Consider the following 24,437-nt stretch of genomic DNA (forward strand, 5'->3'; position numbering starts at 1 on the left):
TCTTCCTCTATACCGTCTAACAGGCTGTGTAGCTTATAGTCCTGTTGTGAAAACTTGGCGGCTATCTTTACTTGGTCATATACCAAGCTCACTGGAATCTCTAGTCCATCTGCCCCCGAGGTCCGACCCGGGCCATATGATTCGGATCAAGTCCGGTATACCATGTTTTCACCATGGCCCAGGCCTCTCGTGCGCCTTCCCGGCAAGCAGATATCTTCCATAATCTAAAGTGGCGCCGAGCTCCCTTGAACAACTTCACAAGCTCCTCCATACTTCTTGGAGGGGATGCAGATGGCCATAAAGCCTTGGCAACGCTCTACATCGCTTTCTGAGCTCGCTCATACACTTTGGACAACTCTTGTAGCAGATCGCCTTGGAAGCTGGATGCCTCTTCTTCGGGCCGCCCAGTCAAAATACCTACAGGAATAAACTTATCAGAAGTCGCCTCAGTGAACTGTACGACAATAAATTGAAAGGCATACTGAATTTGCCGCCTCGCAGCTTTTTGTTCTCCTTTAAAGCATTCGCTAGTTAGGCCCGCACATCCTTCAGCTCTTCGCCGAGCTGGGTATTGGCATCCTACAGCTTGTTCTTTTCGTCAACGAGCCTGCCATCATATAATACAACAATGTTTATTCATATAAACACGATGATACGTCTCCATCATATCTACTTTTTCAAACACTTTTGACCTTGTTTTGGACTCTAACTTGAATGATTTGAATAGAACTAACCCGGACTGACGCTGCTTTCAGCAGAATTGCCATGGTGTTATATTTGTGCAGAAATAAAAGTTCTCGGAATGACCTGAAACTTCACGGGGAATATTTTTGGAATATATAAAAAATACTGGCGAAAGAATCTACGTCAGGGGGCCCACACCCTGTCCACGAGGGTGGGGGCGCGCCCACCCCCTTGGGCCCGCCCCCCTACCTCGTGGGTCCCCTGAGGCTCCACCGACCTCAACTCCAACTCTATATATTCACGTTCGGGGAGAAAAAAAACTAGAGAGAAGGATTCATTGCGTTTTATGATATTGAGCCGCCGCCAAGCCCTAATCTCTCTCGGGAGGGCTGATCCGGAGTCAGTTCGGGGCCCCGGAGAGGGGAATCCGTCGCCATCGTCATCATCAACCTTCCTCCATCACCAATTTCATGATGCTCACCACCATGCGCGAGTAATTCCATCGTTGGCTTGCTGGACGGTGATGGGTTGGATGAGATTTATCATGTAATCGAGTTAGTTTTGTTAGGGTCTGATCCCTAGTATCCATTATGTTCTGAGATTGATGTTGCTATGACTTTGCTATGCTTAATGCTTATCACTAGGGCTCGAGTGCCATGATTTCAGATCTGAACCTATTATGTTTCATGAATATATGTGAGTTCTTGATCCTATCTTGCAAGTCAATAGTCACCTACTATGTGTTATTACCCGGTAACCCCGAAGTGACAATAATCGGGACCACTCCCGATGATGACTATAGTTTGAGGAGTTACTGTATTCACTAAGTGTTAATGCTTTGGCCCGGTACTCTATCAAAAGGAGTCCTTAATATCCCTTAGTTTCCAATAGGACCCCGCTACCACGGGAGGGTAGGACAAAAGATGTCATGCAAGTTATTTTCCATAAGCACGTATGACTATATTCAGAATACATGCCTACATTACATTGATGAACTGGAGCTAGTTCTGTGTCACCCTATGTTATGATTGTTGCATGAGGAATCGCATCCGACATAATTATCCATCACCAATCCAATGCCTACGAGCTTTTCACATATTGATCTTTGCTTAGTTACTTTTCTGTTGCTACTGTTACAATCACTACAAAACCAATACTATTACTTTTGCCACTGTTACCGCTACTTCCATATTACTTTGCTACTAAATACTTTGCTGCAGATATTAGGTCTTTCAAGTGTGGTTGAATTGACAACTCAACTGTTAATACTTGAGAGTATTCTTTGGCTCCCCTTGTGTTGAATCAATAAATTTGGGTTGAATACTTTACCCTCGAAAACTGTTGCGACCCCCTATACTTGTGGGTTATCAAGACTATTTTCTAGCGCCGTTGCCGGGGAGCATAGCTCTATTCTTTGAGTCACTTGGGATTTATATCTGTTGATCACTATGAAGAACTTGAAATATGAAAGAACCAAGATTTATCCCTCAACTATGAGGGGAGGCAAGGAACTTCCATCTAGCTCTGCACTTGATTCACCTTCTGTTATGAGTAAACTTGTGACACCTACACCTGCTATTCATTCTGATAAGTCGCATGTAATCGATGATGCCACTTCTGCTATGCATGATGCTTATGATGAAACTACTTCTATGCTTGATAATACTGTGCCACTATGTGAATTTCTTGATGAACAACTTGCTAGGGTTAGAGAGAATGAAATTATTGAAACTGATAATATTGATGAAAGTGATGATGAAGATTCTCCCCCTAGATATGAATTGCCTGTTGTGCCTGAGGGTTATGTTATGGATGAAGAAACTGCTAGAGACTTTTTAGCTTGCAATGACAGTTATGATCTTAAGAAACTGTTAGCTAAGCTGAAAGAGAAGTCTTTGAATGCTAGAATGAAATATGACCCTACTTTTGCTACTTCACCTATCTATATTTCCGATAAGTATTATGATTTCTCTGTCGATCCTGAGTTGATTACTTTGGTTGAATCTGATCCTTTCTATGGCTATGAATCTAAAACTATTGTGGCACATCTTACTAAATTGAATGATATAGCCACCGTGTTCACTAATGATGAGAAAACTCGCTATTACATTATCCTTAAGTTATTTTCGTTCTCATTAAAGGGTGATGCTAAAATATGGTTTAATTCTCTTGATCCTGGTTATGTGCGTAGTCCCCAGGATATGATTTATTACTTCACTGCTAAATATTTCCCCGCTCACAAGAAACAAGCTGCCTTAAGGGAAATATATAATTTTGTGCAGATTGAAGAAGAGAGTCTCCCATAAGCTTGGGGGAGGCTTCTCCGATTACTTAATGCTTTGCCTGATCATCCTCTCAAGAAAAATGAAATACTTGATATCTTTTATAATGGACTAACTGATGCTTCCAGAGACCACCTGGATAGTTGTGCTGGTTGTGTTTTCAGGGAAAGAACTGTTGATCAAGCTGAATTGGTATTGAATAATGTGTTGAGTAATGAAAATGATTGGGCACTTCTTGAACCAACTCCTAAGCCAACTCCGAAGAAAAGGGGTATTCTATTTCTCAGTCCTGAAGATATGCAGGAGGCAAATAAATCTATGAAAGAAAAGGGTATTATAGCTGAAGATGTTAAGAATTTACCACCTATTGAAGAAATACATGGTCTTGATAACCCGACACAGGTAGTAAAGGTAAATTCTCTCTATAGATTTGATGAAGGTGATATTCCTCGTAATAAGTCTGCTAGCCAATGCTTGGATGAGTTTGATAATTTTACTGTTAAGCAAGAAAACTTCAATGCTTATGTTGGTAGATAATTAAAACGTAATCCAGATATGCTTCAACACTTGAGTGATTATATGTCTAGAGTTAAAGGTGAACTTAAACTTATTAGAAAACATGCTTCCATGGTTACCACTCAAGTAGAAAAAGTACTTAAAGCTCAAAATGATTTGCTCAATGAATTAGATAATAAGAAAAATGAAAATGCTAAGAGTTGTGACTAGAGGGGGTAAAATGACTCAGGAACCTTTGTATCCTGAGGGCCACCCTAAGAGAATTGAGAAAGATTCTCAGAGAACTAATGTTGATGCACCTAGTTCTTCTAAGAAGAAGAAAAGGAAAAATGATAGAACTTTGCATGCTTCTAGTGAACCTATTTTTGACACACCTGAGAATCCCAATGATATTTCTATTTCTGATGCTGAAACACAATCTGTTAATGAACATGAACCTAGTGATAATGTTAATGTTAATGATGATGTTCATGTTGATGATCAACCTAGCAATGACAATGATGTAGAGATTGAACCTGCTGTTGATCTTGATAACCCACAATCAAAGAATCAACGTTATCCTAAGAGAGACTTCGTTGCTAGGAAGCACGGTAAAGAAAAAGAACCATGGGTTCAGAAACCCATGCCTTTTCCTCCTAAACCATCCAAGAAAAGGGATGATTAGGATTTTGAGCGCTTCATTGAAATGATTAGACCTATCTTTTTGCGTATGTGTTTGACTGATATGCTTAAAATGAATCCTTATGATAAGTACATGAAAGATATTGTTACAAATAAAAGAAATATACCGGAAGCTAAAATTTCCACCATGCTTGCTAATTATACTTTTATGGGTGAAATACCAAAGAAACTTGGAGATCCATGAGTACCAACTATATCATGCTCGATTAAAAGAAACTATGTTAAAACTGCTTTATGTGATCTTGGAGCTGCTGCTAGTGTTATGCCTCTCTCTTTATATCGTAGACTTGATTTGAATAAGTTGACACCTACTAAAATATCTTTGCAAATGGCTGATAAATCAACTGCTATACATGTCGGTATTTGTGAGGATGTGCCTGTTGTGGTTGCAAACATTACTATTTTAACGGACTTTATTATTCTTGATATTCCCGAGGACGATAGTATGTCGATTATTCTTGGTAGACCCTTTTTGAATACTGCAGGGGCTGTTATTGATTGCAATAAAGGCAATGTCACTTTTCATGCTAATGGTAATGAGCATACGGTACACTTTCCGAGAAAACAACCTGAAGTCCACAGTATCAATTCTATTGGAAAAATTCAACAATTACTATTGGAGGTTTTGAATTCCCTCTTCCTACTGTCAAGAAGAAATATGATATTCAAGAAGAAATATGATATTCTTATTGTTGGGGATGTGCATATCCCCGTTGAGGTAACCTAGTGTTATTCAAAAATTCTCTGGTTTCATGTTATTCGAAAAGAGTTTGTTAACAAGAATTGATCAACCTTGTTAGTGGATTCCTTTTGATGAGCATGAGATGGATGAAGTTAGAAAGCACAACTCTCTGTACCCTCTTTTTACTTTCTACTATTTAGATTAAATAAAGCAAAAATAGTATTTTCTGTCTGTTTTCTGAATTATCCTTGCAATAAAAAAATACCCCAAAAATAAAAGTTCTCCAAATGCCTTGAAAATTTTATATGATTTTTTAGAATATTTAAGAATTATTGGCACTGAGAACACACCAGGGGGCCTCACCAGTTGGCCACGAGGGTCCAGGGTGCGCCCACCCCCCTCGGGCGCGCCCCCTGCCTCATGGACCCCACGTGGGCCCCCTCCACTTATTTTTGCACACACACATTTCGTCTTCCTCCAGAAAAAATCCTCCACCAGCTAAAACCCGAGTTCTAGCTCATCTTGCTGCCATTTTCGATCTCCTTGCTCAAAACTCCATTCACAAAACTGCTTTGGCGGATTGTTCTTCGGTATGTGACTCCTCCAATGGTCCAATTAGTTTTTGTTCTAGTGCTTTATTTATTGCAAATTTTTCCTGCTTAGGTGACCCTGTTCTTGAGCTTGCATGTCAAATTTATGTGGTCAAAAGTAGTTTTAATGCATGATATGGCCTCTAGGCACTTGTAGGAGTAGTTGCTATCAATCTTGTTGAGTTTGATTCACTTTTGTTTTGAGTCACTAAAAATTTCAGAAATTTTTCAGAGAAAGAAAATGATGAAGAGATTGTTGAGGGGCTCTTCGAGCCGAAGCTCGAAGGATAAGCAAAGTGAAGAGAATAAGAAGCCCAAATATAATCTCCCTCGCACTGCGGAGGTTTGGCCATGCGAATGGCCTTGTGATGAGTTCTTGAGAGCGGCCAGGATTTATGAGGACTTTTATTATTTGGCTGAGAATGTAGGCCTCGTCGACTTCCTCCGCGACCAACGCGAACAGTATCTCCTCCTCACTAATTTTTTCGTGCAAAATTTTTACTTTCATGCTAAGAAATCACCACCTTCAGTGGAGTTTCATTTATATGATGAGGTTAAGGAGATGTCACTATATGAGTTTTCTAGGGTCTGTAAGATACCCTTTGCGGGCAGCATAGAGGAACCACATTGTAATGACGTGGAGGGATTTATTGATATGATTGTTGTAGGGGAAACGAGGAAAGTTTCCGATGCAAGAATTACTAGCATACATTTTCTTATTCTACGTTACTTTGCAATATTTGCTTGTAGATGCTTAATTGGTCGTGGGAACAGTGGAAACCTTAGTACTCCTGATATTGTTATTTTGTGCTATGCTTTGTTTTGTGATACAACTTTCAGTTTAGGCGCTATTGTTGCTAAACAGTTAAATCTGAACCGTACAAAGGGTCCCATCTTTGGAGGCATCTTTGCCTCATGCCTTGCTGCACACTTTAACATACCAATTAGGCATTATGAGAAAGAGGAAAAGTTGTTGCCTCCTATTTTTCTAGATTATAAGAGTATGATAGCACATGATTTTATTGTTAAGGATAAGAAGAAGATGGTTAAATATAGATTGATATTTGATAAAAAAATACTTTGATACTATTACCTTGCCTGCTCCCTCCTTGTTTAACATATTTTCAGGCACGTACCTTGTTTTGCTGGAGGGCGTTCATGCATACTGGAGCCTGACATCAGCTCTAGAGCCTGAGCCGAAGCCACCACTTGATCCTTATCGTCAGTCTGTTTATCAGTAGGATCCGGAGGAGATCGCCAACCAATGGGACCCAGAGGACACTCCTACGTACACCGGAGAGGGCGGCTTTGAGCCGTAGCCATAGACCAACTTAGGCCAAAATTCTAAGCTTGGGGGAGTATGTATCTCTCACCGACATTACATTCATGTTCACACACTCATTCCAGTTGTCGATGCTCATACTTTTCATTGTACTATCGATGCTAGTTTATTTTCTTTTCCAGCCTTAATAAAAACCAAAAAATAGTAGTAGCTTTTAGCTAGTTTACTTTCCATGCCTGTAGTAGTAATTAAAAGAAAATCCAAAAAGATTTCTCGTTCTTCTTTTGCTTGTGGGGAGCTTTCCCGTGTAAATAGTTTTATTTCTTTTCTTTGGTGGTCGAGAGGAGAAGACCATGATGAAAATGTTGAGTGGCTCTCATATGCATTATTGTTGATCTAAACAAGAGCCCATATTACCTTGTCTTCTCCTGTGTATTAAATGCTTGCAGATTCCAGCTTAGTCCAATGCACATGCACTATTATTATTATCCACACCATTCGGTTGTGCAAGTGAAAGGCAATAATGACGATATATGATGGACTGATTAAGATGAGAGAAGATGGTATGAACTCGACCTATCTTTTTTTGTAAATATGATTAGTTCATCGTTCCTGATTCAGCCTATTATGAATGAAACATGTTTTGCAATACAATTAGTGATTATAGTTGCTCATTCCATGCTTAATTAGCTAGGAGTTTATAATGGTCTACCTTGCATGCCAACATGCTATTAAACTGGTTGTGATGTGTTATGATAGGGTGGTATCCTCCTATGAACGATTCGAGTGGCTTGACTTGGCACATGTTCACACATGTAGTTGAAACAAAATCAACATAGCCTCCCCGATATTTATGTTCATGGTGAATTATATCCTACTCATGCTTGCACTCAGTGTTGATTAATTTTAATGCATGTTCATGACTGTTGTCGCTCTCTAGCTGGTCGCTTCCCAGTCTCTTTCTAGCCTTCACTTGTACTAAGCGGGAATACGGCTTGTGCATCCACTTCCATAAACCCCAAGAGTTATTCCATATGAGTCCACCATACCTTCCTATATGCGGTATCTACCTGCCATTCGAAGTAAATTTGTATGTGCCAAACTCTAAACCTTCAAATGAAATTCTGTTTCGTATGCTCGAATAGCTCATGTATCAACTAGGGCTGTCTATATCTTCCATGCTAGGTGGGTTATTCTCAAGAGGAGTGGACTCCGCTCATCACTCATGAGAAAATGGCTAGTAACCGGGATGCCCAGTCCCATGCTTAAATTAAAATAATTGCAAACAAAACTCCCTCAGGATTGTTGTTAGTTGGAGGCACCTGTTGTTTTGGGCAAGCCATGGATTGATGTTTGTTGGTGGTAGGGGGAGTATAAACTTTACCATTCTTTTTAGGAACCGCCTATAATGTGTGTAGCATGGAAGATATCGAGATCTCTCGGTTGTTATGTTGATAATGAAAGTATACCGCTCAAAATATTATTTATCTCTATTTCAAAATCGAGCTCTGGCACCTCTACAAATCCCTGCTTGCCTCTGATAAGGGCCTATCTATTTACTTTTATGCTGAGTCATCATCCTCTTATTAAAAAGCACCAGTTGGAGAGCACCACTATCATTTGCATGTATTACTATTAGTTTACATTGAGTATGACTGTGACTGGATCTCTTTTACCATCAATTACAATGTTTAGTCAGTCCTTGATCTTCAAAGGTGCTCCGCATTTATGTTTTGCGGTCTCAGAAAGGGCTAGCGAGATTCCATCTTGTTATATCGTATTATGATTGTTTTGAGAAAGTGTTGTCATCCGAGATTTACTATTATTGCTCGCTAGTTGATTATGCCATTGATATGAGTAAACATGAGACCTAAATGTTATTTTGAATATGGTTAGTTCATAATCTTTGCTGAAAACTTGAATGCTGGATTTACATATTTACAATAACAAGATCAAATAGAGTTTGTAAAAGTTTTTCTTTATCACTTTCAGTTTGTCAACTGAATTGCTTGAGGACAAGCAGAGGTTTAAGCTTGGGGGAGTTGATACGTCTCCATCGTATCTACTTTTCCAAACACTTTTGACCTTTTTTTGGACTCTAACTTACATGATTTGAATGGAACTAACCCTGACTGACGCTACTTTCAGCAGAATTGCCATGGTGTTATTTTTGTGCAGAAATAAAAGTTCTCGGAATGACCTGAAACTTCACAAAGAATATTTTCGGAATATATAAAAAATACTGGCGAAAGAATCTATGTCAGGGGAGCCACACCCTGTCCACGAGGGTGGGGGCGCGCCCACCCCCCTAGGGCACGCCCCCCTGACTCGTGGGCCCCCTGATGCTTCACCGACCTCAACTCCAACTCTATATATTCACGTTCGGGGAGAAAAAACCCAGAGAGAAGGATTCATCACGTTTTACGATACAGAGCCGCCGCCAAGCCCTAATCTCTCTCAGGAGGGCTGATCTGGAGTCCGTTTAGGGCCCCAGAGAGGGGAATCCGTCGCCATCGTCATCATCAACCTTCCTCCATCACCAATTTCATGATGCTCACCGGCATGCGCGAGTAATTCCATCATAGGCTTGCTGGACAGTGATGGGTTGGATGAGATTTATCATGTAATCGAGTTAGTTTTGTTAGGGTTTGATCCCTAGTATCCATTATTTTCTAAGATTGATGTTGCTATGACTTTACTATGCTTAATGCTTGTCACTAGGGCCCGAGTGCCATGATTTTAGATCTGAACCTATTATGTTTTCATGAATATATGTGAGTTCTTGATCCTATCTTGCAAGTCAATAGTCACCCACTATGTGTTATGATCCAGTAACCCCGAAGTGACAATAATCGGGACCACTCCCGGTGATGACTATAGTTTGAGGAGTTCATGTAATCACTAAGTGTTAATGCTTTGGCCCGGTAAACTATTAAAAGGAGGCCTTAATATCCATTAGTTTCCAATAGGACCCCGCTACCACGAGAGGCTAGGACAAAAGATGTCATGCAAGTTCTTTTCCATAAGCACGTATGACTATATTCGGAATACATGCCTACGAGTTTTTCACATATTGATCTTTGCTTATTTACTTTTCCGTTGCCACTACTAAAATCACTACAAAACCAATACTGTTACTTTTGCCACCGTTACCGCTACTTCCATATTACTTTGCTACTAAATACTTTGCTGCAGATATTAAGTCTGTCAGGTGCAGTTGAATTGACAACTCAACTGTTAATACTTGAGAATATTCTTTGGCTCCCCTTGTGTCAAATCAATAAATTTGGGTTGAATACTCTACCCTCGAAAATTGTGGCGATCCCCTATACTTGTGGGTTATCACGCGACTGGCACATGATTACATTTTCCGGATAGAAGGGAACCTTACCATTTGGTGCCTCCTTGGACTTCCCTAGTTCGGCAATAGTAGCAGTTAGCTAGGTTTGGCACTGTTCTAGCTCGTGAGATAGCATGTTGTTCTTCTCCGTGAGTGCCTGATTATACAATGATCATTAAGTCAGTTGTTTCAACTACTTCAAGTCTCGGGGGCTACTGGTATATGGTTACCAGATCTATACAATGCATACTTACCCGCATATCTTTCAAATACTAGTTAGTGGCTCTGGCAAACCCATCCCGAGCAGCTCGGATATATGCATCAGCCAAGCTGAAGGCATTGAATGCCTCTTCAGTAAAGCTGTGGTCGCGAAGAGCGGCCTCCGTCGCCGATGATTCATGGTGCTCTCTACTTTAGAGTTCATGACGGACACATCAGTCGAATCCTCTGAAGTAGGACAATCCGGCGTCACTCCTGTATCAGCCCCCGCCCTAGAGGTAGGGTCTAGAACCTGATTGGTAGAGGCGCGACCGGCAGGATCCCCGGACATAGTCCGACGAACACTCTTCCTGATAAAACACAGCGGACAATGTCACAGTTCGATGTGACTGCCAGGGGGCATATTCGAATCCATACCTCTTTGATGAAGGGTCGGCCATGTTGTCATTTGCCTTCCTCTTCGAAGACCCGCCCAGCACAGGCGCCGCACTCTTATGAGACGCCTCTGCTGCAGCATGGCGTGCTGAGCGCCTCCCCTTTGGAGCACGAGACAGTGTGGTGGGTGAGGCATAACGAGGAAGCTCTTTTGGAGGAGGTGCTCCCTGGGCACTTACGTGGGAAGATGGCAGGAGACTGGGGTAATCGGCTACAATGGCCACTCATGTGCTGTCGTAGCTCGCCTGATAGAATACCCCCTCCTTAAGCTCTACAAATATATCCGGATCCTCCTCAAATCCGGGATCTAGGTCCCGAATATGATTCTCAGGCTGTGGAGCAGGGCTATAGATCCCCGCGGTGGCCTTCCACCATTCCTATTAAAGATGGTCGGTTTGAGTCCAACTAGTTGCGGCTTAAGATGAGGATTGAATAAGATTCTGGATTGAAAGCTTACCCAGCTAGGAGGGTTGTACATGGAGAATCCGTCCCGATATTTAAGGCAGGCAAATTCTTCTTTCTCCCCTTTATAAAGATTCGCCAGCATGGTGGCCAGGGCGGCAAAGTCATCTGGACCCTTGCGCCCGTAGCGAGATGTATCATCCTCCCCGTTGTAGTTCCACATGGGGAGTCCTCTGGATTGGAGTTGTCGGATCACGGGTTCTGGCAAAAGCCTTAAGGTTCGAACTCTGGGGTGTGCGCGAAGATCTCCTCCCTATCGATCCACGTCCTAACTTAGCTAAGATCTCACGAACTAACTCGACGAACTCGCAACACAAAGGACACAAGATTTATCCTGGTTCGGGCCACCATTGTGGTGTAATACCCTACTCCAGTGTGGTGGTGGTGGATTGCCTCTTGGGCTGAGGATGAACAGTACAAGGGAAGAATAGCCTCCTGAGGTTGAGGTGCTCTTGTGCTTGGTGGGTGTGCCACCAAGGATGTGGTGGCTCCAATCTTAGATCTCTCTTCCTAGCTACGGTGGTGGCTAGTTCTATCTATAGTGGCCTTGGTCCTCTCCCAAATATTGAGCAGGAAGGGAGCCAACAACGGCCAATTTGAAAGGGGACAGCTAGTACAAGCTATCCTGACAAAGCAGTCTTCGCCTGCCAAAGGCTCCGGTGGTGACGCCGTCTTGGGCTCCACGGTGACCTCCGTCTTGCCGTCCTTCTGGTATTGGTTTCATTGCACTAATATGGAAACCTTTGCTTGATGCCTCGGTACTCAGCGCCTGCGCTTGCCCCCTTAGCACCGAAGAGGAAACAAGGACGTTGCGCGCACTGGCGCCCGCCTAATCTCGATCATCATGGCTCACGTCACGAGAACCTAGCGAGGTTTGCCCGGCCTTGAAATCTCCGCCCCTCATGAGCCAGCCTGGTGAGGCCGCTCCTAAGGAGGTCTCGTGTCGTCCGCATCGCGAGGCTTGGCCCCTCGCGAGTGTCTTGATTCCTTGTTGATGAAGATGGGTCGTACATGCCTGCTAGCAAAGCCACGCCGTGGGCCGCAGGCAGGCAAGTCTGGGGACCCCTATTCCCAGAAGGCCGACAGTAGCCCCCGGGCCCGAGGCGCGCTCGGGCTTGGCTTCGAGACGAAGCCAAAGGTCAAGTGCAGAGCGCCACGGGCCCCAATAGCCTGCGGCCTTGGTCGACGTGTGGCGGTTGATTGGACATGGGCGTCTCCGCTTCCCCATGCAGCCTCAGCAACTGCCCGACTTGACAAGTCCCTCGACATGCAAGGAAAACCATCATTACCTGTGATCATGGGGGGGTGCTGGTTGGCCTCCTCCTGGTATAAATGGGAGGGGGCGGAGCCCCCGTCGCCCATCCTTCCTCTGCCTCTCCCGCTTCTTATCCTTCCTTGCTCCTCTCTTGCTACTAATGGCGCCGTCGAGGAGGTTCACCGCCGTGGAGAAAGGGAAGGCACCTCGCGAGGGGCCCGACGCTCCGGTGCCCAAGCGTGGACGCGCCCGTCCCCGCAAGCACACCGCAACCCTCGCCGCGGCTCCGTGCGGCCGTGGTGGTGCCGCTTCGTGGAGCAGGGGTCGCTCCGGTTGTGGCGGTCCCGTTGATGAAGGGAGACGTGCCATGGTCACGCGGCCTCCCTGGCCACGCTTCCACTCGGCGGAGACGCTGCCGCAGTTCATCGTATGGTCGGAGAACTCGGCCGGCAATTGGCTTCAGCTCCCGCACTTCTACACCGGCGAGCTGCCGGCCTCAGGTCCTGGCGGGCTTCGGCTATAGGTAGACGGCTGCTGCAGTAGGCTTCCTGGGTTGCGGTCGAGGTCTCCGCCGCAGGCAATGTAGCTCTAGCCCACGGTTGGCAGACATTCGCCCGTGCGCGCGGCCTGGGCAGGCGATGCACCCTTCACTTCAAGTATGACAGCGACGTGACCCTCTATGTGAGGGTGTTTGGGGAAGATGGTCGCCGCGTCGGGTGCTGCCCCGAGGTGAACGACGGCGAGGAGGTGCTTGGCCTTGGCGACAGCCGCGACGAGGATGAGGGCGAACCCGCCCTTGGTGCCGACCGCATCTCGTCCGGCTATGGTAGCTCTTCCTCCAGCCACAGCTCCAGCAGTGGTGGCTACGACCAGCCGCCACGCCACCATGCCTGCTTTGAAGACGGTGGCGGGTCGTCTCGTCGCCGTGCCTCCATGAAGCGCGAGGAGGGGTTCGGCTGAGCTCAGGAGGGCGCTGGGGCCTGCGCCCGTGGGCCGCTGTAGGCGTCGCTTCTATTTTGTTCTTCTTTTCCTTCCTGCATCAGAAAGAAACCAGAATGGGCCCCGGAGGGGCGTGTATCGAACTATGATCCCAATCGTTATGTTATGTTTGCCGTTCATGTGCCATGTCGCAACATCATCGTTTTATGTAGGGATAACTTAGCTTGACTTGTTTTGAGTGGCCTCCTCCTCATGAGGCGCTTGCTTCCTAGTGCCTGTCGAGGCCTCCTTGACCTAATATGCGCTTAGGAACTGCAAAAAATTCATCAAGAGGTTTATCGCTCACCCGGGGCTTGGTCATAGGCGCTGCTGGCCTTGACTCAGTGCTTCGCGTCGCGGGACCTGTGAGGCACGGATTAGGAGAGGTGAGCCAGCTTGTGGGCTCGAACAAGGGTGCCTCGCGAAAAGACAGGAGGAGGAAGCTCATGAAGGTACCTGTTCAGCCCCCTCGCGAGGGACGCGAGGGAGAGTGCAGGTCGACCAAAGAGGTGAAGGTAGAAACAGAGGCATGAAGTGATAAAATGGGACCAGCAAGAGACACCAGAAAGCAAATTTCAATTAAAAGAGGGGCGAGCCAACTTCGGAAAGCAAATGAAAAGCCGCGTCCGGCACCTAGTCTAGTCTTCGACGTCTTCTCACCAGCGCGGAGCAAAGTGCTGCCACTTGGCGTGGGAGGGAGCCCCCGAGGCCCAAGGGCGGCTCTCCTGAGGCTCTGGGGCATGTACAACCCCACTCATTATTACGTGAGAGTGTCACGGGCGGGGATTCTTCACAGGCACGGGGCCTTGCTTCACAGGCACTGGGCCCTTCTTCACAGGCACTGGGCCTTGCTTCACAGGCACCGGGCCTTCTTCACAGGCACTGGCCTTTCTTCATGGGTAGAACTTCCAGAGGTGTTGGATGTCCCAGGCGCTCTGGACGAGTACCCTGTCCTGTGTCTCCAGGCGCACGGAGCCAGGCCTGGAGACGTGGACTACCTTGAACAGGCCCTCCCACATGGGCGAGAGCTTATGCAGCCCCTCCCTGGAGAGCACCCGTCTCAGGACGAGGTCACCCACCTCAAGAGTCCTAGAGCGGACACTGCGGCAGTCGTACTGCCGCAGCGCCTGCTGGTATCTTGCCGTCCGTAGTGCAGCTTCGCGGCGTCGTTCCTCCCCCAGCACGAGATCCATCCCCTGCATGGCCTCTTGCTGCGTCTCATCAAACGCCAGGCCCCATGCGGAGCGATGCTCGACCTCGTGAGGGAGGACTGCTTCTGCTCCATAGACGAGGAAGGATGAGGTTTCGCCCATTGGCTTGGTGGCGGTGGTGCGGATCGACCACAGCACAGACTGGAGCTCGTCATGCCAGCCCTTGCAGTAGGCTTCGAGCTTCTTCTTGAAGGTCCTGGTCTTGAGGCCCTTCAGCACCTCCATGTTGGCACGTTCGGCCTGGCCATTGCTCCTGGGGTGTGCTACTGAGGCATAGCAGATTTGCGTTCCAAGGTTAGCACAATATGATTTGAAGAGATTACTAGTGAACTGCGAGCTGTTATCGGTGATGATGCGGTTGGGGACCCCAAAACGGCTCACGAGGCCCTTGATGAACTTGATTGCAGAGCCAGCCGAGATGGCGCGGACGGCTTCAACCTCCGGCCACTTAGAGAACTTGTCGATGGCGACGTAGAGGTATCGATATCCCCCAGGCGCCCGGGGAACGGGCCCAGAATATCTAGCCCCCAGACTGCGAATGGCCATGAGAGTGGGATGGTCTGGAGGCCCTGAGCTGGCTGATGGATCTGCTTGGCATGGAATTGGCCGGCCTCGCAGGACTTCACCAGCTCAGCCGCGTCGTTGAGCGCCGTAGGCCAGTAGAATCCACTTCGGAATGCCTTGCCAATGAGGGTTCACGACGACGAGTGGTTCCCACAGTCTCCGCCGTGTATGTCAGCTATCAACTATTTCCCCTATTCCCTGGAGATACAACGCAGTGTAACGTCATTTGGTCACTTTCTATATAACTCACCGTCCTGGATGCAGTATGATGTTGCCTGACGGGCCACGCACTCCGCGTCCTCCTCCTTCTCTGCCAACGCCCCTTGCATCAGGTATTCCTTGAATTCCTTGGTCCAGCATCCCTCCTGGGCCTCGAGCACCAGGAGTAGGCGCGCTCCTGAGGTTGGGCCACAGGCTGGAGCTCCTGAGGCAGGCAGCTGCGGGAGTTCCTCCTGAGGCTGAGTTGTTCTTGAAAGCGACGGCGTTGCTGATGGCTTGAAGAGCCACTCCTCGAAGACACCAGTCTCCTGGGACTGTCGCTTGGATGCTCTTCTGGCGATGTCGTCTGCTTCCTTGTTGGTGCCACGGGGCACGTACTGCAACTCCAGGCCCAGAAATTGCTTCTCCATCTTGCGCACCTCCGTGAGGTATGCTTCCATGTGCTCGTCCTTCGGCTCGTATACCTTGTTGGAGAAGTTGACGAGGAGCTGTGAGTCGCCCCTAATAGTGAGATGCTTCACCCCCAGCGCCGCCATAGCCTTCAAGCCGGCTATGAGGCCCTCATATTCTGCAATGTTGTTGGAGACCTTCTCGCCCTGCTGGAAGCAGAGCTGCACGGCGTAGTAGAGCTTGTCCAAAGTGGGCGAGATGAGTACTGCTCCAGCCCCCGCGCCATGGCGCATGAAGGCACCATCGAAATACATGACCCAGCCGTCGGGTGCCTCGCTTCCCAGCGAGAGGGACCGGTCTTCGCCTTCTTCAAGCGCCGGGGCGTCTGTCCATTCCGCCACGAAATCAGCGAGTGCGGTCCCCTTGATGACCCTGGTAGTACTGAACTCCAGCTGGAATGCTTGCAACTTGATGTTCCATTCAGCGACTCTTCCGGCAGATTTGGGGCTCCTGAGCACTCTTTCCAATGGGTAAACTGAGACGACCCTGATAGGGTGGCCCTGGAAGTAGTGCCGCAGCTTTCACGAGGCCACTAGGAGCATGAGTAGGAGCTTCTGAGGCATGGGGTACCGCGCTCTTGCGTCCCGCAACACCGTGCTGACGAAGTATACCGGGTGCTCGACGAGGGTAGGCGTGCTGATGAGGTTTGCGTCTTCTGGAAGCTGGGGTGTCTCCTGAGGAGGTAGAGCCCCCGACGCTTGGTCGCTTACCAAAGTCTTCGCGAGCTTGGGGGCGTCACCTTGCTGAGCCTGATCCTCTGCCGCTGCTGCTGCGGCCCTTGTGGTGCCCTTCTGGTTTTGCAACGTCTCTGCTGGAGGCGTGGCACGGCGCGATGCACCCTTGGCTTGGTGTTCTTCCCGAACCGCCACCAGAGCTGTGCTGGCTGAGTACGGGGTGGAGGCAAGATAGAGCACTAGGGGCTCGCGAGGTCGTGGCGCCACTATCACTGGAGGGCTGGTCTAGTATCTCTTGAGGTCTTGAAAAGCTTGGTCGGCCTCCGGGGTCCACTCGAACGGGCCCTTCTTTTTCATCGGCTTGAAGAAGGGTAGGGCGCGCTCTCCTAGCTTGGAGATGAAGCGCCCTAATGCAGTCATCCGACCGGCCAGCTTCTGCATTTCCTCGAGGGTCTGTGGTGGACTCATGTCTTCAATGGCCTCGACCTTCTCTGGGTTGGCCTCGATCCCCCTGTGGGACACCAGGAAACCCAGCAGCTTGCCGGAAGGGACACCAAACACGCATTTCTCCAGATTGAGCCGCAAGTCCACCTGGCGAAGGCTTTCAAAGGTCTCCTCAAGGTCTTGGATCAAGCTCCCCGCCTCCCGAGACTTCACCATGATGTCGTCGACGTAGGCTTCAGCGTTTCTCCCGAGCTGCCGCCCTAAGGCGATGTGCATGAGTCGCTGGAAGGTTGCGCCCGTGTTGCGCAGCCAGAACGGCATGCAGGTTTAGCAGTACACCCCACACGGGGTCAGGAAGGCCGTCTTCTCCACATCTTCAATCGCCATCTTGATCTGGTGGTATCCTGAGAATGCATCCAGGAAGCATAGCAAGTCGCACTCGGCGGTGGAGTCGACGATCTGGTCGATGCGTGGAAGCGGGAACGGGTCTTGGGGGCAGGCCTTGTTGAGGTTGGTAAAGTCGACGCACATCCACTCATTCCCGCATTTCTTGGGGACGACGACGGGGTTCGCCAGCCACTCAGGGTACCGAACCTCGCGAATGATACCCGCAGCCTCCAACTTGCGGGTTTCTTGGACGATGAAAGCTTTGCTTCTCCGTGGACTGCTACCTTGCCTTCTGCTTCACTGGGCGTACGTTGGGGCACACCTTCAGGTGGTGCTCTATTACCTCTCTTGGGACCCCTACCAGCTGATCGGGCTCCTAGGCAAACACTCCCTTATTTGCACACAAAAACTTCACTAGCGCATCCTCCTGAGCAGGCTCGAGGTTGGCGCCTATGGTAAAGGTTTCCCCTGAGGACCCGTCCTCCTCGACCAACACTTGCTTGGTTTCTGCCTTGTCCTGAATGAAGAACTGCTTCTTCTTGGTTGGTGCGGCTCCCTTGGCCTTGGAGGTATCCGCGTCGGCGGGTCATGCTGTCGCGACGGCCTTAAGAGCAAGCTTGAGCACCGCCAGGGCCTGCTTGGCGTCCCCCTTGATGGTGAGGACACCCTGGCTCCCCGGCATCTTCATGAGATTGTAAGCAGGATGGGTTGCTACCATGAATTGGGCCAGAGCTGGGTACCCGAGGATGGCGTTGTATGGGAGGCCAATGCGGGCGATGTTGAAGTTGATGAGCTCGGTGCGATAGTTGTCACATGTGTCGAAGGCCACGGGGAGGCGGATCTTCTCTAGGGAGCGGGTGGGGCCTCCGCCAACTCTCGAGAAGGGCTTGCTGGGGCGGAGCCGCTCGAACGGTACGTGAAGGAGGCTGAAGGCCTCGACGGAGAGCACACTGAGGTCGGCGCCGCCGTCGACGAGCGTCTTGGTGATGGATACGTGGCAGATGGTGGGTGCGCACAGCATCGGGAGCGCACCTGAGCCGACGGTGGAGGTTGGATGATCCTCCGAGTCGAAGGTGAGGTTGGCCTCAGGCGTGGCCCAGCCGGGCGGAGCCCCTGGGCGCTTGGAAACAATGTCGATCTGGCGAAAGTATGGCTTGACGTGCCAATCTGAGGGTGGTGCTTGCGAACCACCGAGAAGAGCTGTGATGATGGGGGCCACCGGTTCCCCGAAGCGAGTGATGAAGAGGTTGCGTAGCTCCTCCCAGGTGGCGACAGAAGACTCCGGCAAGTGGAGGAGCCAGGCGCGCGGCACGCCTACAAGGGTCATTGGGAACCAGTTGGCCATGATCTTGTCGTCGCCCCCAGCTTCCAGGACGGCCTCCTCGTATGCTAGCAGGAAAACCGACGGGTCCGCCACGCCATCGTAGCGTGGCGGCATCTCCGGCTTGAACTTGGGTGGCCACTCACCCGCCGCAAGGCGGGGGCAAGGGCTCGGAGCCCCCGAGCGCCACCGGGCACTGGTAGATCCAGCTGGAGGGGCGCCCGCCATGGGGAGCAGGCGTGGAGATGGTGGAGCGCGAGTCGACGGAATGAAGACTCCAGCGTACCCCTACCTAGCACACCAAATGTCAGATCATGAGTTCTGGCAAAACCCTTAAGGTTCGAACGCTGGGCTGCGCGCGAAGATCTCCCCCTATCGATCCACGTCCTAACTTAGCTAAGATCTCACGAACTAACTCGACGAACTCACAAGACAAAGGACACAAGATTTATACTGGTTCGGGCCACCGTTGTGGTGTAATACCCTACTCCAGTGTGGTGGTGGTGGATTGCTTCTTGGGCTGCGGATGAACAGTACAAGGGAAGAACAGCCTCCTGAGATTGAGGTGCTCTTGTGCTTGGTGGGTGTGCCGCCAAGGATGTGGTGGCTCCAATATTAGATCTCTCCTCTTCCTAGCTATGGTGCTGGCTAGTTCTATTTATAGTGGCCTTGGTCCTCTCCCCAAATATTGAGTGGGAAGGGAGCCAACAACGGCCAATTTGAAAGGGGACAGCTAGTACAAGCTATCCTGACAAAAGCGGTCTTCGCCTGCCAAAGGCTCTGGTGGTGATGCCGTCTTGGGCTCCATGGTGACCTTCGTCTTGCCATCCTTCTCGTCTTGGTCTCGTTGCACCAATACGGAAACCTTTGCTTGATGCCTCGGTACTCTGCGCCTGCACTTGCCCCCTTAGCACCAAAGAGGAAACAAGGACGCTGCACGCGCTGGGGCCCGCCTGGCACCCGCCTGATCTCGATCGTCATGGCTCACGTCACGAGAACCTCACGATGTTTGCCCGGCCTTGAACTCTCCGCCCCTCACGAGCCAGCCTGGTGAGGCCGCTCCTGAGGAGGTCTCGTGCCGTCTGCCTCGCGAGGCTTGGCCCCTCGCGAGGCTTGGCCCCTCACGAGGGTCTTGATTCCTTGTTGATGAAGATGGGTCGTACAGGCCTGCTAGCAAAGCCACGCCATGGGCCGCATGCAGGCAAGTCTGGGGACCCCCATTCCCAGAACGCCGATAGGAGTGGCTGGACGCCTCGCGTTATGGAAATTGCCATGACCTCAATCATGCATAGTCCGGATTGGGCGAGTATTTTTATCTTGTCCATTAAGATCTTGACTTCCGCGCTATCTTCCTCCTCGAGGCTCAGAGGGCGCTAGCTGTGGCGTTTCTTCAGTGGAGCACTGGAAAATTTGGGAAGGCCCATTCGGACTGGGTCGGGGAGAGCGACATCTTCAATATAAACCCACTCCGAGGGCAACTCCTCGGATGCCTTCTTCGGCATGCCGGACAGGTATCTGGTTCCGTCTATGCGCCATATCTTGGTGCCGCCCACCTCGAATATGGATCCCTTTTGGGAGCGAGGGACGAGGCAGAACCGTTTCCTCCATAACTCAAAATGGGCCTCGCAGCCTAGGAACTTCTCGCAAAGAGCGACGAAGCTTGCGATGTGCTAAATGGAGCCCGGCGTGAGATTGTGCAGTTGGAGGCCATAATACTCCAGGAGACCTCGGAGGAAAGGATGGATTAGAAATCCAACGCCTCTCAAGAGGAAGGAAATGAAGCACACTCGCTCCCCTTCTGAAGGATTCGGGAAATTTTCCGCCAGGGCTTCGCCCGTAAAAGAAGTTAATCCCTCTTGCACAGGGACTAGATCCGCAGGGGGAAGGTAACCCTATGCCTGGAGCATGGTCAGCTGGGCATGGGATACTGAGCATCTCTCCCAATCGCCTTTTTCGGAGCCATGAGGGTGGGAGGAAGAACTGGGAGTGCTAGCCATGTTTGAGTGGATTCTCCTAGCGAGCTCTAAGGATTTTCCGCCTGGTGTGGAATGGCATCTGAGATCCAATCCCTTTAAATAGACGCCTTTTTATGGCCAGGGTGTTATGTGCAAAAAACACTCTTACCTTTTGTATTCGTCTGACACGTGGAAGCAGAAGAGACGGAGGCGCGGGAGCCAAATGGTATGACATTAAATGAAAAGCTGAATATAACTCTTCGGGTCAGATGCTTTAAAGTACTCGGAGGAGGAACCCGCCTTGCAATGCCGAAGACAACCTGCGCGCCAGACACATCGTCATTGAAGCCTGGTTCGGGGGCTACTAAGGGAGTCCTGGATTAGGGGGTCCTCGGGCGTCCGGGCTATATGACATGGGCCAGACTAGTGGGCCGTGTAGATACAAGATAGAAGACTTCCTCCCGTGTCCGGATGGGACTCTCCTTGGTGTGGAAGACAAGCTTAGCCTGCGGATATGAATATTCATTTCTCTGTAAACTGACTATGTACAACCCTAGCCCCCTCCGGTGTCTATATAAACCGGAGGGTTTAGTCCGTATAGGCAATCATAATCATACATGCTAGACAATTAGGGTTTAGCCATCACGATCTTGTGGTAGATCATCTCTTGTAACCCCTATACTCATCAAAGTGAATCAAGAAGGACGTAGGGTATTACCTCCATCAAGAGGGGGCGAACCTGTGTAAAACATCGTGTCCCTTGTCTCCTATTACCATCAACCCTTAGACGCATAGTTCGGGACCACCTACCCGAGATCTGCCGGTTTTGACCCCGACAATAAGCACAGGAGCCAGGCATCCCAGCTTGGCAAAAACTTTAGTCATAGAGGTGCATATAATGGCGAAGACAGGACGTATGTGAGAAAACAACATATATATATATATGGTGAGCTTTATGCTCAAAATAATAAGCTTCTGTTGAGAGAAACCCCTAGTTATGATGGGGTGTGTACATTTAAGGATACATACCCCTCAAGTGTACGGCTTACCTGAACACACGCTAGGAATCATAAAGAAAAAATGAAAAAGGAGAAAAAGGGAACGAACAAAGGTATGTGTCTGGACTCAGGCGTAGAATCTTCGGAGTCGAGCAACGTTCCATGGGTTTGGCTCTAAGCAGTTATCCGATGCATTGCGAAGGCGATAGGTTCCTCCAGTGAGAACTTCATCTATAATGAAGGGACCCTCCCATTTTGGGTTTGAGCTTGTCCTTTTTCTTCTCTCGTAAGCACATAACGAGTTCACAGAAGTTATAAGTCTGTAGGCACATAACGAGTTCACCGACGTTATAAGTCTTTGCCCGCACTTCTTTGCTTTGGTATCTTCGTGCTTGTTGTTGGTAGAATGCGGAACGGGCTTTCACGATGTCGCACTCCTAGTCTAGGCCATCTAAGTCGTCTTGTCGATCCAGCTTGGCCTCCCTCTCCTCATACATGCGCACTCGAGGTGAGTCATGAAAAATATCGCAGGGCAGGAGAGCCTCTACGCCATACACCATGAAGAATGGTGTGTATCCGGTCGTGCGATTGGGCGTGGTCCACAGCCCCCAGAGTACGAAGTCAAGCTCCTCGACCTAGTGTTTGTCCAACTACTTTAGGGATCGCACTAGTCTGGGTTTGATGCCGCAAATTATCAGGCCATTGGCCCGTCCAACTTGACCATTTGTTTGGGGGTGATATATGGAGGTGTAATCGAGCTTAATTCCCAGATTAGCGCACCAAGCTTTCACCTCATCGGCTGTAAAGTTAGAGCCATTGTTAGTAATAATGCTGTGTGGAACACCATAACAGTGTACGACACCGGATATAAAGTCTATCACCGGTCCGGCTTCAGCCGTTTTAACTGGTTTGGCCTCTATCTACTTAGTGAATTTAACTACCATAACCAGGAAGTATTTTTTCTTATGGCTTCCCCCTTTAAGGGGTCCGACCATGTCCAGCCCCCAAATCGTGAAAGGCCAAGTAATGGGATTGTTCATAGGGCAATGGGCGGCATATGGCTTTGATTGGCAAAAAGCTGGCATCCGACACAGCGTTGTACGAGGTCCTGTGCATCTGCTCGGGCCGTGGGCCAAAAGAGACCTGTACGGAAGGCCTTACTTACAAGGGCCCGAGCTGCAGCGTGATGGCCGCCAAGACCAGCATGTATTTCGGCCAAGAGTTGTCGTCCCTCCTCTTCGGAGATACATCTTTGAAGGACTCCGGTAGTACTTTTCTTGTAGAGTTCGCCTTCATGGACTTTGTAGGCTTTGGAGTGTCGAACTATGCGACGGGCCTCGTTTTGGTCATCAGGGAGCTCCTGCCTATTGAGGTAGGCTAAGAAGGGTTCGGTCCATGGGGCGATCACCGCCATGATTACGTGGGCGGAAGGTGTTGGTTCGGTTCCCGAACCCCCGGTGATATCCGAATCATGTTCGGCATCCGAGGGTGTGGTCTTCGCCGGACTGGAATTTCTGCTCTCGTCCTACCATACCACAGATGTCTTGAAAAGCCTTTCCACGAAGGTGTTAGGCAGGATGGGGTCGCGTTTAGCACCCATTCGAGCAAGGATGTCCGCTGCTTGATTACTGTCTCGGGCCACATGATGAAACTCGAGCCCCTCAAACCTAGCTGATATTTTGAGTATGGTGTTGCGGTAGGCCACCATCTTTGGATCTTTTGCATCAAATTCTCCGTTTATTTGGGATATTGCGAGGTTCGAGTCCCCGCGCTCCTCCAGGCGTTGTATGCCCATAGAAACAGACATCCGGAGACCATGCAGTAGTGCCTCATATTCGGCTGCGTTATTGGAGTCCATATATATGGTTTGTAATACGTAACGGACTGTGTCCCAGTAGGGGATGTTAGGATGACACCAGCCCCTAGCCCGACCAACATTTTAGAGCCGTCAAAGTACATCACCCAGTTGGAGTATGTGCCGTACTCTTTAGGGAGTTCGGCTTCTGTCCATTCGGCGACAAAGTCGGCCAACACCTGAGATTTAATAGCTTGACGTGGCTTGTATGTTATTTCAAATGGTAAGAGCTTGATAACCCATTTTGCAATGCGGCCGGTGGCGTCTCGATTGTTTATGATGTCATTGAGTGGTACCTCGGAGGCCACCATGATCGAGCACTCTTGAAAGTAGTGCCACGGCTTTTGAGATGCCATGAAAACCGCATATGCTATTATTTGATAGTGCGGGTATCGGGATTTGCATGGTGTGAGGACCTCCGATACATAGTATACTGGTTTTTGGAGTGGGAACTTGTGTCCCTCTTCCTCTCGTTCGACGACGAGCACAAAGCTCACCACCTGGTGAGTTACAGATATATACAGCGGCATAGGTTCGTCGACGTTAGGTGCGGCAAGGATTGGGTTGTTTGCTAACAAAGTTTTTATTTCTTCCAACCCGGCTGTTGTCGTGTCCGTCCACTCGAAGTGGTCGGTACATTGGAGTAGGCGATATAGCAGCAGCGCCTTCTCTCCCAATCTGGAAATAAAGCGGCTCAAGGCTGCCACACAACCAACTAGTTTTTGGACCTGTTTTAGGTCTGTTGGTGTTGCCAACAGTGACAGGGCTCGGATTTTGGCCGGATTTGCTTCGATTCCTCTTTTGGAAACAATGAATCCGAGCAACTTTCCGGCTGGAACACCGAAAACACATTTTTCCGGATTGAGCCATATGTCATATGTTCGGAGGTTGTCAAATGTAAGGCGTAAGTCGTCCACCAATGATTCAACCTGTTTAGTTTTGATGACTAGATC

The 24,437-nt window shown here is 49.0% G+C and overlaps 1 protein-coding gene across 1 annotated transcript; it reads right to left on the bottom strand.

The window, feature by feature from the left end:
* Positions 1–14,299: 14,299 nt before the first annotated feature.
* LOC147979754 (uncharacterized) lies at positions 14,300–14,842 on the bottom strand. Its single transcript, XM_087515333.1, has 2 exons — positions 14,486–14,842; positions 14,300–14,404 (listed from the first exon to the last, which is right to left on the bottom strand). Exons 1-2 carry the CDS (start codon positions 14,840–14,842, stop codon positions 14,300–14,302), a joined length of 462 nt encoding a protein of 153 aa, XP_087371459.1.
* Positions 14,843–24,437: the final 9,595 nt, after the last annotated feature.

Source organism: Triticum urartu, chromosome 3A (genome assembly GCF_056163025.1).
Source record: "Triticum urartu cultivar PI428250 chromosome 3A, HENAU_Tu73, whole genome shotgun sequence".
NCBI classification, from domain to species: domain Eukaryota; kingdom Viridiplantae; phylum Streptophyta; class Magnoliopsida; order Poales; family Poaceae; genus Triticum; species Triticum urartu.

Excerpts from the sequence above, each read along its gene's own strand:
- LOC147979754 (XM_087515333.1), bottom strand. The coding sequence starts at position 14,842 with ATGGAGGTGCTGAAGGGCCTCAAGACCAGGACCTTCAAGAAGAAGCTC. Across the intron at positions 14,405-14,485 it reads TCCGCTCTAGGACTCTTGAG|GTAGTCCACGTCTCCAGGCC; the intron begins GTGGGTGACCTC and ends GGCCTGTTCAAG.